Here is a 16,863-nt window from a genome sequence, read left to right on the forward strand (position 1 = left end):
CAATGCAGGGCACACGGGTTCGAGCCCTGGTCTGGGAAGATTCCACATGCTGCGGAGCAACTAAGCCCGCGCGCCATAACTACTGAGCCCGCATGCGACAACTACTGAAGCCCGCACGCCTAGAGCCCGTGCTCCGCAAAAAGAGAAGCCACCGCAATGAGAAGCCCGCACACCGCAGCCAAGAGTAGCCCCCACTCGCCGCAACTAGAGAAAGCCCGTGCACAGCAGCAAAGACCCAATGCAACCAAAAATAAATAAAAATAAGTAAATTTACAAAAAAAAAAAAGAAGTAAAAGAATAATGTATAACAATAGAACCACATGCTTTAGCTCTTCCTTCTCATGTATAACCATGCTGGCAACCTGGATGGGTAAGAAGGGGTAGAACTCTTTCCTTATAAAACAGTGCTAGACCTTATTTTAAGAGATCTGAAAATGATGTATCTGAGGCTCCAGCTCAGTCTCAAACCATAAATACTATAAATGATGAACCATGACCCTATGTCTAGCTCCCTGGCTCCCACATTAGAAGTATCAGAGCTGAAGGCATTTCAGGTCCATCAGAGTACACAAAAAGAGGAAAAGCACCTACAAAAGGCTGACACGTTATTCCCTTTGCCATCCTGGCCAGCTTTAGCACCCTCCACTCCCCAGTTATCTTACATAGTTACTCTTATTCTCCTCTTTTCCATTCCCCACTAGTTGCTTTTCCTTCCCCTCCAGGGGAAACTGAAAGAAAAGGGAGTCAAGTTTTATCTGGAGTTTCCTCATGGCTACCACTAGAATACACCAAGGAGAGGTTCATCACTCTTGATTACTACTCCACTGAAGGCTCTGTGGGTGCCACCCTCTGGAGAAAACAGAACAGTTGTTGTCAGCCCTTTATATTATTTCCACTATGAGCCTACAGTTCGTTAAAAGGCAGTGATAATTACATGTAAAAAATTACATGAAGTAGATGACCAGGTAAGAGCAGATACTAGTGACCAGACTGTCCTTTGAATTGTCACTGACTAATTCTTTAACAGAGTCAACACAATAAGAGTCTCTTATCTGCACAGATCTTGAGCTAGAAGTAGTTGTGCTTTTTAAATTAAGACGATGGTCCAACCCTTGTGGCTGACGTTTTATTAACTGACTCCACCAGCCCTGCAGGCAACAGGGAAGAGAGAAGCAGGGACTTTGCATTCAGAGATATGAACCTGAATTAAAAGATTTTTTAACCTTTCTGACACTCAGCTTACTTATTTGCAAAATGGACTGTTGATAATTAAACAGGATAACACATGTAAAGCAGTGTCCACCATGCTGGGTGTTTAATAAATGAAAGTTATTATTATAAGAAAAAGTAACATATTTAGATAAGATTAAAGTAGTAAAGAATTTATTCCAGAGAAATATTGGTATCTAAAACAACAACAAAAACAACAATGATAACGTTTCATCAAACATTTAATGAGCAAATTAAAATAGTTATATGAGTAGTGTCAGAGGGCACACACATGTGGCTGAGGCGGGGAAGAGTAGAGTGATGATGATGATGGTGATCAGAAGGATATCAATTATTAGCAGCTACCATTACTGAGACCCTACCTGCCCAAGGTCACACAATTAGAATGTTAGAATTGGGATCTGTTGTCTCCAAATCCAAACTCAAGTCTCCTACAACACAATGCCTCTCATGTCACGTGAGGACCAATCTACACAAGAATTTCAGAAAAATTTCAGAAAAATTTCAGAGAAACAGGAGAAAGCCTCCAGAATTACAGTTGCGATACTTGAAGAATTTTCTTCCTTAGAGACCAAGGAGAATGCTTTTTGACATGGCAAAACTGAAGTACAGACATGAAGTCTGAAGGGAGAGGGAAGGTCTTCCCTTTCTGAAAAGCATATTACCTAAAAGCAGCTCTTGGTCTGAACTGCTCCTAACTTCCTGCCCAAGTGTTGAAAGTTGACACCAGCTGTTTGGGGCTGTTGAATTGGAACTGCTTGACTAAGCAAAAGGTACAGTACCTACAGAGGCACTGATCCCTCTGATGTCCTGATTCCAAAAGTCAATGGCTCTTAGTCTCTAAGGACTTCCATGTTGAGTCCTTTTCTCCTTGATCTTTGAAGAGAAGGCTCACATCATGTATTTGTTTTGTATCACAGTTTACCTCAGTGTGGTAGGCACAAGGGAAGTGATTACTAACATCGGCTGACTTAAAATCATGGGGAGATTCTGTCTGACAGAACTTCAGTTACCCTCTTCAAATAGTTAAGGCGTCCAATGGGATGAAGAGAGAGAAGATACTGTTATATGCTCATGTCTGGCAGTCTTTACATTGGTTAAAAGCTATTTTATTGCTTCATGAACAAGTGGTCATGAATTCTGGAAAGGATGTTTTTCAGACACCATCTCTAAGAGCATCTCTGAGATGTTGTTAGGTAGCTTCTGGGGAAAGAAGGATAAAGCAGGTAGTAGGCCAGTCCAATAGGCACAAAGGTGTCATCTGAGTGGTCTCCTCCTGACCAAAGGCTGGGTGACAATAACATCAAAGGGAAAAAGAATCATGTTACAAAAGCAAAATATAACCATAAACTACCATATAACTTAAACATATACAATTATGTATCATATCTTATTGTGGTATACTATATAAATAGATCTGAATTGCAACAAACTTTTGACCTAAGTCTAAATTTAAGATGTATCCTAGTTATCATATAATAGTACTTTTTTAGTTTATAATTAAAATTAAGAGGTATCAATATGTCCATTTCCCTGTGGTTGGTAAAAGCATTCAGATAAATTGTATTCAATTGAGAGATGTTTTAAAGATAGCAGATGTTCAATACAGATGTGGGTGGCATTTTTTCCCACCCACTAAAATTTATTGTTCCATGTTAAGGTATCACTTAGTACTTCTTCATTTTTTCCTACTTCTTTAGTTTGTTTAAAGAAACCACTCAATATATAAAGGAAGCCAAGAAATAATATGTGGTATGAACCCTTTATTTGGAGGACAGTTATCACAGCATTTCATATTTTATTAAAAAGCCATAAAAGTAATTATTAGGTCACCAGCAAATACTTTCTTTTAAAAGAACTTTAATCACATCTCACAAGAAATCCTTGTAGTAATATCATCTTGCCTGCCCAGCTCCCCATTGTAACTGGCGTGCTTATTGACAGAAGCATAAAGAGTTGAGATACAGTCATTAATTAAGTAGCACTGAATGAGTGGACTCTAATATAGAAAGGGGCAAGAATTAAGGAGTTAACATTTTTCTTCTGGAAAAATTTTATCTACTGACTAAAGCTAGCAAGTAGCTCAGTATAAATAACTATGTTAATAAACGGCTCAAAGGAGAGACTTTTTACTTTTGTTTTTGTTTTATTTGCTCTGAGAAAATTTTACTGTTACTTTGTTCCAATAAAGAAAATGTTAAATATATTTAAACTGAAACTTTAGAGCTTATTTCTTACAAAGGACAAGGTAAGTCCATCTCTTATCTATTATTTATCGTCTTTATTACTTATTGTACTCAGAAGCAACAACTCCTCTCTGAGAAGTTTTATATATATATAAGAATTATTCAACCTATAAAGAAGTTCTGAGTGAATTAACTCATGCCAATTGAACCTCTCACTATCCCTCCCTCCCCTCAATAACTGCTAAGAAAAAGTCACATAGGTTGTTACATAATATTGAGCAGAGTTCCCTGTGCTATATACAGTAGGTCCTTGTGGAACCTAAATGGGAAAAGAATTTGAAAAAGAATAGATACTTGTATATGTATAACTGAATCTCTCTGCTGTACACCTGAAACTAACACAACATTGTTAATCACAACACTATTAATATATTAAATGGTATTTAAAAATAACAAAGTTTAGCCATATCCATTCCTGGTCAGTGTGAATTAATCACATTTTTACTTCCTGAGGGTGAAACTTTTATTTAATTAGGAGGAGAGTTGACAAGGAAAATCTAGGTTTCCAAATTTAAAGTACATGTTAACTACACACTTTATTTAGAAAGCACTTATATCAGACATGCATCTTTTTCTTTTTAATTAAAGCATCCATTTTATTACATAACTGCATTTATAGTGTGATTGATCTCAATATTTAATTATTAATTCCTAAGCCCTGAGACCTAGTAAATAATTTGATTTTCCTGCCCACATACAGATGAGATTGACAACAATGATAAAAGAGAGATTGATTAGTACAAATATAGCCACTTAGCCATCATACATAAGTACAAAGGATAAAATACGAACTGATTCAGACATTTCTCACAGATTTTAGAAGAAGACAAAGAAAATCTTAACATTACTCAATTATCACTGGTTGATCATCATATTTTTCTGCAATTCCTTAGGGAGAATTTGCATTTATGTGGTAAAAAAGAGTAAAAAAAAAAAAGTTTTACATCAAAGAAAGACCAAGTGATAGGAAATTTATAAAACAATAACTCTTTTGATAGTCCTGTCAATGGTTATTTGAATAAGAGAAGAATTCAAAGCTCTCTAGCCTAAGAAATGTCTAAAACAAAATCGACAGATATGACCACCTATAACTAGGTATCATATAAGAGAAAACTCCCAGAATACTCCCAACACACACACGTGTATATACATATATACACACATACAAATTTTAATTGAAAACAAAGAATAATGAATGAGAATGAGAAGCACAGAGTGTTTCCTCTGAAGGCTTGTAAGAATTAGTTTATTCCAGTAGTTGGTGGCATATATTGTTCATATAACTCTCCTTCCCTATTCTGTCTCTGCCCCCTAACCATACAGCCCCAAAGTCTACTCACAAGTAACAATGCTGAGTGGATGGATATAAGGGGCCATAACAGAGACAGCACACAGCAGACATTCATTATTGGTGCTATGCATCTGAGAAGGCCAAGAAGGGCTAGAGAATAGCTAATATTACCCCTTTGAGCACTGTGGCTATTTGTCCTTAAAAACAAACTGCCATTCTAGAAGTTTAGAGTACTTAGAAACTTAAATGAAAATTTCTCAAAACAAATTTTACAAATGATAATTAGGTCTTCAGACCAGCATAAATGCCTATTGAAATCTTAAGCTACCGTTGCAGGAAGCTAAGACTTCAAATATATCTTTTGTAATCAAAATATAATTAAAAATTTGGCTACCATTTATTGTGTATAAAAGATACCTCAGACACTGGTGCTATACATGCCCTGTTTTATATAATGCTCAATAATATTATGAGGGCTGGTGTTACCCCCATTCTATAGATGAGAAAACTGATGCTTAGAGTGGTAAGTAGCTTGCTGGAAGCCATGTGGTAAAGAAAGTCACCGAGTCTGCATTCAATCCTAGGCCTTCCAGGTTTCACAGTCTACTCTTAATAATACAGCTTGTTGCTTCCAAAACCCATTCTAAGAAACAAGTTGCTTGCTAAGATAATGTGGTCTGGGAGATACAGAGTTTAGATGCAGGGATTTTATAATATCTGGGCTACTCTAACGTTTTGTAGGGAAATCAATGCAGAACATCTCAAAATGGGACCCTACCAGATATACCAAAATATGTGCTTTCAGTAACTATACAAAGCCAGTTAACTACACTGATATTGTTTATATGGAAAATTATTCCAAATTTCAACTAATAATGACCTGTACATAACTACTCCACTATATCTGCTTAAGAGAAGGCATTTCTCTTAGACAATCACTACCAAGGATTAGTCTAGAATTAGTGACTATAATTAGCTCACTTTGGGGGCCTGGTTGTATAGGTCAGGTTCCTACATTTCACACATGCCCAATGTTGGCAGTTCCTCAACTACTCACATCTACTCTTCATCCTCTTCCTCTAAGTACCTCAGTCACTGACCTTAATTGCTGTCTACTCTTATAGCCCTCTGGCTTGTTGAAAGACTCAATATTTTCCTGGTTTTCAACCATATAACAGCATTTAAGCTGACAGGTGTTTGGATGATAAGCTTTTGGCTTAAAAGGCTCCAAGTATCTCTTTCCCCCAAAACTGCCCTTTGGGTGGCCTTTTACCAAGTCTATTCTCACCTTTCTGGAAGAACTCACTTAGCTGCAGAATGCATATGTCCTGAAACATGAAAAGAACATCAATCTGATAGAGATCAACAATGTCCAAAATTTCATGGAATGTGGTAAAGGGAATATTATTGACTCTTCGGAAAGTTGGTCTGCTTGCAGAATTTGTAGGACATGCAAAGGTATGTGACATTTTCAAACATAACTTACACACTCATGAAGGCAAGTAAGTACAAAGTTTAAAAAAGACTAAGGTGAAACCTGATAATATGAATTTTCATATTTCTATAGGAATAATTTTATATATGCTATGCCTTTCCTTTAAGAAATAATAAACAATTCTTTTATGGATAAAAACAAAATTTACCTTTGGAAATCAGCAACCAACTTAACATCAGCTATGACAGTCTTATGTTCAATGATCATGTGCTTCAGAAGTTTGTCTTGTTCATCTATAAGAAAATGTTCTTCACAGAAAATACAAGGCACAGATGGAGAACCTTCTAAACTGGTGGTGCCACCTGGATTTTCTGGCAGGGAAAGCGGCTCCAGGATACAATCCTTACTGTCTGGGAGAGACAAAAAGAAAAAGAAAAAAAAAGCTGAAATCAACTCTCTTTAGAAGGATGATTTCTCACCTCCTGCATTAAAAGGATCCTAAAGATATTTACATAATTCCAAAAAAGAAAATACACAGTACCAGAGAGCACGATACTTTATTACCATTTTAAATAGCTTCTGTAACCCAGAGGCAGGGAGTATAACAAAGCAGCTCAAACTCCCCATTTGCCAGCTTGAATTGGGAAAACCCACTTGTCAGGACAGCTGTTCAAGCCTTCTTCTTGGATACCGGCCAATGGCAGCAAATCTAGGGGTACCTGGAGGGGGAAGGCTGCAACACACTGGGTTAAGGTTCTAAGGCCCATTTGTGACCTATGGCTGAAAGTCATCACGCTGGGAGGCAAATGGTATATATTGAGGCTACAGGTGATGCCAGGACAATCTTTTAAGCTGCTTCCTGTTACACCTGCAAACTCTTTCCTGTTTCTGATTATTTGTCATGTGCGAAGAAGACAGGTCTCATATTGGGTTAACACAGCATGTGCTGTGTGGCCCAGGTGGCAATTTTTGATGTTGATTTATATCTATCATTTGATTATATAATTATGTATCATAATTCAAGTTCTTGCAAACAAAGAGATGAATGCTCAATTACTAGACATACATGCTAAACATTTTTCTTGTCTACACTATTCCTTTTCCTAACGTCACCTATAGTATCCTTAAGAGTTGAAGTATGTAAGGTCTACAGCTCTGAATTCAGGGCCTCAAACTATAGCCAGTTGTGTCAGTAGTCCTCTTCAGTCTTCTAGGGTGGAAGGCTGGACCTGTCACCTTACGCAGACTACTGAGTAGTCAGCAACAAGGTAACTAGTGTAAGGCATTTGGCATCTGAGGAAGGGCAGGAGACCTTCTTTGGAAAGAAAGACAGCTATTTCACAAACAGCAATCTTTGGAATTAGGTTACTATTAATTCTACTGTTAAATTTTATTCCTTATTTTTATTTTACTTTACCTATTTTTAAAGGCCTTCTTAATTGAATAATTAATTGAATCAGTTACTGGTACACTGCTGACCATGGCCTAAGAACTGGATAAATGATGTAAGAGGGCAGCATTCATTCACTCACTTAACAAAAATTAGCTGAGTATCTACTGAGTTTTTTCCTGCTTGACTTTGCATGACACTATTCTTACCATCAAGGCCTAACTGCTTGAAATTTGTTTGAAGGTAAAGATAAGTTAAAAGGATAAAGAGAGAGCGAGAATGTATAGGATTTATGGGAGCATGGGGATACAGCAGTCACCTAAGTGAGCTGGAGAGGGAACGTGTCCCATAAGCGATGTCCTCTAATACATCACTCATAATAAAGTAGGCTAAATCAAACTGTTTATCTTAGTTACCTAAAATTATTAAATACCTGGAAAGAAGAAAACAGGGTACACATGACAATAGGGAGAATATTAAAAATATTTAAGCACTTTAGAAGCACTATTAGTAAGACTGGTGTGTTACCCATTATTATATTCATTAAATTAGGTAATGAAATCAAGTTCTGGAATGCTATAGCTCTTTAGTTGCAGGATATATTTTTCAGTTATAGGTTAAGTTCTGCAGGAACTTAAACCTGCATGTGAAAAATAGGATGGGGAAAAAGGTAAGTGATATACTCATGAAACTCTGTAATAATATTTTACGTTCCCTAGAATAGGAAAACAAAAGGCAGCATATTCTAAATAAACGTTAGTAACATTACCTGCCATCTAGGAAATAACAAGTACTGTACTATATTCTTCTTCCCAAATTTGATTGAGGTATCTGTAAATTAATTTTTCTTAACTGAAGAAAGCAAACACTATATTAATAATCACCACCAACAGCAAGAACTAACCTTACTAGGTGTTTGCTATTTGTAAATTACCAGCAAAGTGTTTTAGGGCACTTTCTCAATTAACCCTAACTACCTTATTCGATTAGTACTATTACAACCTCCATCTTCCAGATGAGAATTGAGACTTAGAAAAGTTAAATAATTTCCCCAAGTCACAGTGTTAGTAAATAGTCTAAACTTACTAATTTGAGCCTAAATTCAAACACTACATTTTTCTGCCTCCAACCCCAAAAGGCAATTCCTCAACTGTGTTTCTTGTTAAACTATGTTCAGTGCTGTTTTGAATTCATATGTACTTGTAAGTCATACTAAATTTATATGCATTCTGCCGTGTCCTGCAGCCTCCCCCATACCACCTCCACCAGCAACTCTTAAACCTCAGTAGCCCACATCCTTCAAAACCACTGGGTACTCTACCATTGTCTTCTTTCCTGAGACTTTACTGCAAACTCTCTATTATTCTTCTGTGGCTCATGTCTCTTCCCTTTTGTTTGTTCAATGCCAGTTTCTCTTTTTTCAAATTATTCCTCAGAGAAGGGACCTAAATGTTCACACATACTAGAACCAAATTGCTTACTGTCACTGTAAGGGTGTACAGGAGCAAAATCATGAATCTACAGATTTCATGTATGAGGAACTTGTGGTTTGAGAGGTACTAAGTTGTATTTGGGAACTTGAGTTGCTATACATCCATAAAATAAAAAAAATTAATAGAAAAAAACATTTTTAGATCTCAAGGTTCTACAATTTTCTCCTGATTCCATAATCATTTAGCACTGTGTTCAAATTTATAACAGCATTGATCATAAGAAGTAATCTGTTTACCTTCAGACTGTTAGTCTCTGGAAGACAAGGTGAGTCCTGGTCATCTTTATTTACTTGGCACAAATACTGTGCATTATTATCCTACCATGAGTACCCACCATCACTGTGTTTACTTTGTGCCAGGCATTGTTAAGCACTTTACAGGTACAGTATTAATTCAATTAACCCTTACGGTAATCCTATGACAGAGAGTCAATTTCTACTCTTATTTTACAGTTGAGGAAACTTAGTCACTGAAAGGCTAAGTGACTTGCCCTTCAGATAGCTAGTAAGTGGTCGAGTCAGGATTTGAATCCAAGCAGTTCGGCTCAAGCATTTGCACTCTCAACCTATACCTAACTCTAAGGAGTTTAGACCTTTCCTTATAGGAGGGGTCTCTCCTGTTTTAAACTGATATGGGGAGAATGGATTGGAAAGAGGACAAGTCTAAAGATGGGGAGACCGACCAGTTAGGAGACTACTGCAGATGTCCAAGTTTGAGAGCTTGTCTGAAGCAGCAACGTTAGCAGTGCTTAGAAGAGAGGAATAGAGAAGAGGCTACAAAGATGAAACTGACAGTTCCTGATTAATGGCTGGCCACAGGGAGTAAAGGAGAAGGAGATGAGGAAGACTCCCAGGTTTCTGGCTGGAAAGACTGTATGAATGGGGGTACCAGTCACAAATCTAGAAATACATGTAGAGAAGCAGAATTTTTGTTTTCTGAGAGGGATGGATAATGAGTTAAGTTTTAGATAGCTCAGGTGATCTGCTCAGAATTTAGATATTCCTGACAGGGCTTGTGGACAAAGGCAGCAGTAACTGGTGTCTCATGTGATGCACCTGTGCTATTCTTTGTGTTTGCCAGCTGTCCCTCACTCTGTCCCCCCACCTTCGCCCCACGGCTGCTTGTGGGCTTGACCTACTCCATCTCTCCATGCTCAACAATACAAATATCTCTGTTGTAATTAATTGTTTTCATGTATATCTCTGCCACTAGGGTAGTCTAGTGAATTCCTCACGGTCAAGCACTAAGTCTTACTTATTTTCAGGTCTCTGGTATCGATTATACAGTGCCTGAAACATAGATTGTATTTCACAAGTGTTTGCTGAACAAAGAAATAAAAGAATGAATAATGGACCAGAGGTACTTACAACTAGAGTTACACCTTTAACTCAGTTTCTAGGTAAATTCTATTTTAGGGAACACCTCTGGCTGTCTGTCTTTAGGAGAACTTTCTCTGCCCAGGACTGAGAGTAGTCCAACTATCATTATAGCCAGATATTCAGTCCTGTGAGCCTTGGTGTTAACAGGCCCACTGCTAATTAATAAATAATGATGTAAAAATTACATTGAATTCTGAGATAACAATAAATACTATTGAGTGTAATAAAAGTATTTCATCTTTAATTAGGGATTTCAAAATTATTTTTAATTTTTCATGTAAAGATACTCTCTAGTAAACAAGGAACAAGCATCATTTGGAATGCTGAGTCAGTTATAACCACTCCATCTGAGGATGTTTCTGTGGGATAGACCCCAATCCTCTGTATATATTTTACTTTAGAGCAGTGACTTCCAAATTAAGTTTCATCACCTGGGAGGCTTTTTAAAAGTACTGATTTCAAGACCTTACTGTAGACAGAGGAACTGTAATTTTTACCAAGCAGTAGTCTCTACACTGAAGCCTGGGAATCAGTGGTTCAGAGGATGATCACATGGGGACTGTGGGTCTCCTGATCATATATATACCAGAGTGTGGATACCTTGGACTCATGGAAAAATCCATAAGTTAGGTGACAATGCCTTGTGGCAAAGCTAACTTTATAGTGTAGTCTGTCCTAGAGAGAGCCCCTCAAATGCTAAGCACTGTGTCAGCAGAGGAAACTCAGTAAGATCTAACAGTTTATTTCCAGCTGTCACCACAAGAATCATATCTACATCTTACCACATGGTAAAAAGACAACACGCAGAAATACGTAATTCTTTGCTACAAGAACTTTGAACTCTAAAAGGCCAAAGGAAGTAAATTATATCTAGCTCTTTTCAGCAAAGAGGCAAAGTATCATTGGAAATTCTGCTTTGGCTCAAAATCTGCTTCCCACATTTGTTACAAATTAACAACAAATTATCTGCTCTAGTTCTCACTTTGAACAGCAACTCTGTTCAAATGAACTGTAAAAAATACCACTCCGAAAGAGCTGAGTTTTTGAGGAGATCCTATGCTGATTATAAACAATTTTACTGACTCTGGGTAAGATCGTCAAAGTGTCAAATTATTATTCTAGGGTAGTGCTTTTCAAAGCTTAATATGCATATAATCACCTGGAGATTTTGTTGAAATGCACCTGATTCAGTAGGTGTGGCGGCCAGGGAACTGTGCCAATCAAATCTCTTGCTGTTGTGACCATAATGAAAAGAAGGCCTTGGGTGCTGTGCTCTGAAATCCCACTTGCACTGAAGCCAAGCTTTCCATACATTGCTTTCATTAAATGATTGGAGGCAGCAGAAATAGCAAGGCAGACTCATTTCTGTGAGAGATGGAACTTCACTGACATGGGACACTGCCTGGAGGACTCCCCACTGGCTTGCCAGAAACTTGCTTAGAACTGTGCTGTACTCCGAGCTCCTACACAACCCTCCTTAACCTCTTTCCTTCACACAGGTCAGACCTACCTCTCCTTCTTCCCTCTGGCGTCTTCCCTAACAAATCTCTTCAACGTCAAATTCCATCTTAGTGTGTGCTTCTTGGAGTACATGAACTAACAAAGTTGGCCTAAGAGGTAGACAGGATTGAAATTTTACATGTCTCAGTTCCCAGATGTTGTCAGCCCACTCATTCACAAACCACACTTTGAGTAGCAAAGTTCTATCTAGGGAACAAACCAGTCATGAATTCATAATATACCTATATGCTAAAATAGGCAGCTCTAGACTTTGCAATGTATCATTACTGCCAAACAAATAGCTGGCTGCTGGTGCTTTGAAGAAAAAATAAGAAGACTGAGGTTTCTGTCTCCCTTAAATTGAATGAGAGGAGAAAAGCCCAGATCAACAAATAATTGATAAGAACTTTTACAGCATTCCATCGTAAAGAACTGTAGAACACCTCACACATCATTTCCCCTTTAAAGAAGTCCCTGCAAACATTATCATCACACCACCACTGAAACTGTGAAAACGAAGCAGTAATTTGGTGATACACTCAACCCAGATAAAATTGATTTAGTTGCTACTCTCATCACACTCTGACCATCTAATTGATATCTATCATAAAAACTGGAATATCGAGATAGGTGGAGTGTTTTTGTTTGTTTTTACTGTTTTAATTCTGAAAACACTGTAAACATACTCTAGTTTCCAAAGTAAACATTTCCTTTACATTTGTTCTTTATATATATTAGTGTAATTTATTTGATTATAGCTCACTTCCGTATTTTAACAAGTCTGGATAATATTTTCAGGCCTGTTCTCTAAGCTTTTGATCTGACAGATATCATATATTTCCATAGGATTTCAATGCCTAATCAATCTCACTGATTATATGTTGATTTTATTCTAAAAATTAAACTCCAAGAAGGTAACTTTATTTCTAAATTCTTGAGAGTATTTTGCTCTTACACCAAAAAATGGCCTTCTACTTCCTAAACAAGTCAGTTCTTTGATTTCTAAGAGTGGCTCCCCAGCAGATGCATTTGGAAAATTGCAAAGACCAGGTCTAGTCTTTTTAACCATTATCAATCTCTTAAATTCAGAGTAAGAATACAACACCCTTATTTAATTACCCCTGGGCTAATAATTCATCTTGTAAATTAATGAGGCCCCAAATATAAAAGATTAATTTACTATACTCCTACTAAAAGTGGGAAGGCTGGGGGATGGACTTAGAACTCATCTATACAGCTGGAAAGTTTGCCACTTCCTCTGGTATGAAAACAGTTACAAACATAGTCAACCCTTAAACCTAATAAACCCATGCTTGAAAATTAAAGAAGCTAATTTAACAGGCAAAAAGCTATGAAAACTTTATTACAGCATCACCTATAAAGTAAAGTAATGGAAACAACCTAAATGTCACACAAATGAAAACTGTTCTATAATATCTGGCATATCTGTGCTATATAACATTATGCATTTGCTAACTGGCAATTATAAACATACATGTACATACACTCAAATGCAAGTACAAGGTTTGAAAGAGAATATACAAAACAATGAGATTATGAATGCATTTATTTGCCCCCAATTTTTTTAACACTGAAAAATTCTTAAATAAAAAGCATGCCAACTGATGAGTTCCTAAATGTGACTGTGACAGATAAGAGAAAGCAGTAGAGCAAGCACCGTTTTATTCAGTCACTTTCTAAGTCTTAAGATCTAAGATGAAAAATTTTGATTATATTTACCATTTAAAAATTGAATGCCTATTATGCATCACGTTAATTCTAGATACTAAAAGAAATACAAAGATTATTAATAAAAATACCTATCCTGAAGAAATTGTTAGTCTAGAAGAAAATATGAGACAACTGTACAAACAATTATAATACAGGTTAACATATGTGAAGTTGACCATATAAATCAAGGGCTTAGAATAGGGAGGAAAAAAAACCCTTAAAACTGGAGAAATAAAGGGTAGTCATCACAGAGGATTCCTGAAATGGTAAAGAATTCCAGCAAGTACATATGGGTAGTTAAAAAATCAAAATAGTCCAAATAGTGCTAGAGTCTAAGTAAGAAAAAGCTGTAAAGGTAGATGGATCACATGTTGGTGAGCCTTAATGCCAGGCCAAAGATTTATATTTAATTTGAAAGCTGTGAGTAGATCCTGATGGTCTTTAATCAAGGAAGTAACACAACATATTAAGTCACAAAACAAGTCTCAACAAAAGGAAAACACAAGATACCAAAACCTGTGGGATGCAGGAAAACCAGGAAAGTTTATAGTGGTAAATGAGTATGTTAAAAGGAAAAACGATCTCCCATAAACAAACTTTGTAACTCAAGGAACTAGTCAAAGAAGAGCAAACCAAGCTCCAATTTAGCAGAAGGAAACAAGATTGGGACAGAAATAAATGAAATAGAGAATAGAAAAAATATAGAAAAAAATCAACAAAAATAAGAGTTGGCGTTTTTTTTTTTTTTTTTTTTTTGCGGTACGCGGGCCTCTCACTGTTGTGGCCTCTCCCGCTGTGGAGCACAGGCTCCGGACGCGCAGGCTCTGCGGCATGTGGGATCTTCCCAAACCGGGGCACGAACCCGTGTCCCCTGCATCGGCAGGCAGACTCTCAACCACTGCGCCACCAGGGAAGCCCAGAGTGGGTGTTTTTTTAAAAGGTAAACTCAAAATCAGGAATGAAAGAGGGAGATATTATAACTGATAACACAGAAATACAAAGGATCATGAGGGGCTGCTATAAATAATTATACTCCAACAAACTGGATAACCTAGAAGAAATGGATACATTCTTAGAAACATACAATATTCCAAACCTGAATCACTGAAGAAATAGAAAATCTGTAACTATAAGGAGACTGAGTCAGTAATGAAAAAACTCCCAACAAAGAAAAGCCCAGGAACAAATGGCTTCACAGGAGAATTCTATCAAACACTTAAAGAATTAGTGCCAATTCTTCTCAAACTCCTCCAAAATACTGAAGAGGAAGGAACACTTCCAAACTCATTTTATGAGGCCAGCATTACCATGATACCAAAGCGAGACAGACACTACAAGAAAATTACAGACTAATATCCCTAATGTATAAAGATGCAAAAGTCTTCAACAAAATACCAGCAAACCAAATTCAACAGCACATTACAAGGATCATACACCATAATCAAGTGGAATTTATCCTTGGGATGCAAGAATGGTTAAGCATATGAAAATCAATCAATATGATACACCACATTAACAGAATGAAAGACATAAATCACAGGATCACCTCAATAGATGGAAAAAAAGCATTTGACAGAATTCAACATCCTTTCATGATAAAAACACTCAACAAACTAGAAAAAGAAGGAAACTGTCTCAACATAATGAAGGCAATATATATAAAAAGCTCATAATATTTACAACTGTTAAAAACTGAAAACTTTCCCTCTAAGATGAGGAACAAGGTAAGGATGCCCACTCTTGCCATTTATATTCAACATAATACTGGAAGTCCTAACTAGAGAAATTAGGCAAGAAACAAACAAGAAACAAACAAACAAAAAAGGCATCCAAATCAGAAAAGAAGTAAAATTATGTTTGCAGATTACATGATCTTATATTACTATAGAGAGTATACACACACAGAAAAAAATGCTTAGAACTAATAAACAAATTCAGTAAAGTTGCAGGACAAATAACATACAAAAATCAGTTGTGTTTCTATACACCAACAATGAACTTTCTGAAAAGGAAATTAAAACAATTCTATTTACAAGAGTATCAAAAAGAATAAAATATGTAGGAATAAACTTAACCAAAGAGGCAAAAAGACTTGTACACCGAAAACTACAAAACACTGATGAAAGATACAAATATAATTGGAAAGACAGCGTATGTTCATGGATAGGAAGATGTAAAATGTTATATTGTCCAAACTACCCAAAGCAATCTACAGATTCAATGCAATTTCTATCAAATTCCTTTGGCTTTTTTTTTTTTTTTTTTGCAGAAATAGAAAAAAAAAAACATTAAAATTCATATGGAAACACAAAGGACCGTGAATAGCCAAAACAACCTTGAGAAAGAAGAACAAAGCTAGAGGTCTTCCACTTCCTGACTTCAAAACATCCTACAAAGCTACAGTAGTCAAAACAGCATGTACTCGCTTAATGAGAGATGTATATAGATCAAGGAACAGAATAGAGAGCCCAGAAATAAACCCAAACACATAGTGTCAAATGACCTTTGACAAAGATGCCAAGACTACAGTGCAATAAAGGATAGCTTTTTCAACAACCATTCATTAAAAAATACTATTATTGGGTAAACTGGATATTCACGTGTAAAAGATGAAACTGGACGCTTACCTTATTCCACACACAAAAAATCAACTCAAAATAAAATAAAGACTTAAATATAAAACCTGAACTTACAAAACTCCTAGAAGAAAATATAGGAAAAAAACTTCCTAATATTGGCCTTGGCAATGATTTTTTTTAAATTTTTATTTTATTTATTTATTTTAACATCTTTATTGGAGTATAATTGCTTTATAATGGTGTGTTAGTTTCTGCTTTATAACAAAGTGAATCAGCTATACATATACTTATAACCCCATATCTCCTCCCTCTTGTGTCTCCCTCCCATCCTCTCTATCCCACCCCTCTAGGTGGCCACAAAGCACCGAGCTGATCTCCCTGTGCTATGCAACTGCTTCCCACTAGCTAACCATTTTACATTTGGTAGTGTATATATGTCCATGTCACTCTCTCACTTTGTCCCAGCTTACCCTTCCCCCTCCCCGTGTCCTCAAGTCCATTCTCTATGTCTGCATCTTTTTTTTTTTTTAATATGTCTGCATCTTTATACCTGTCCTGCCCCTAAGTTCTTCAGAACCATTTTTTTTTT

The 16,863-nt window shown here is 36.6% G+C and overlaps 1 protein-coding gene across 3 annotated transcripts in view; it reads right to left on the reverse strand.

Annotated features, from left to right (window-relative positions):
* Positions 1–16,863, reverse strand: part of ZNF277 (zinc finger protein 277) — a 115,875-nt gene that overhangs the window by 48,049 nt on the left and 50,963 nt on the right. For 2 of the 3 annotated variants that reach the window (XM_030857581.3, XM_060305396.2), the window contains one exon: positions 6,411–6,612. In XM_030857581.3, the coding sequence (XP_030713441.1) occupies positions 6,411–6,612 (202 nt within the window). The remainder of the gene's footprint in view (positions 1–6,410; positions 6,613–16,863) is intronic. The other variant, XM_030857586.3, reaches the window with a different exon arrangement.

Source organism: Globicephala melas, chromosome 9 (assembly GCF_963455315.2).
Source record: "Globicephala melas chromosome 9, mGloMel1.2, whole genome shotgun sequence".
Taxonomy (NCBI): domain Eukaryota; kingdom Metazoa; phylum Chordata; class Mammalia; order Artiodactyla; family Delphinidae; genus Globicephala; species Globicephala melas.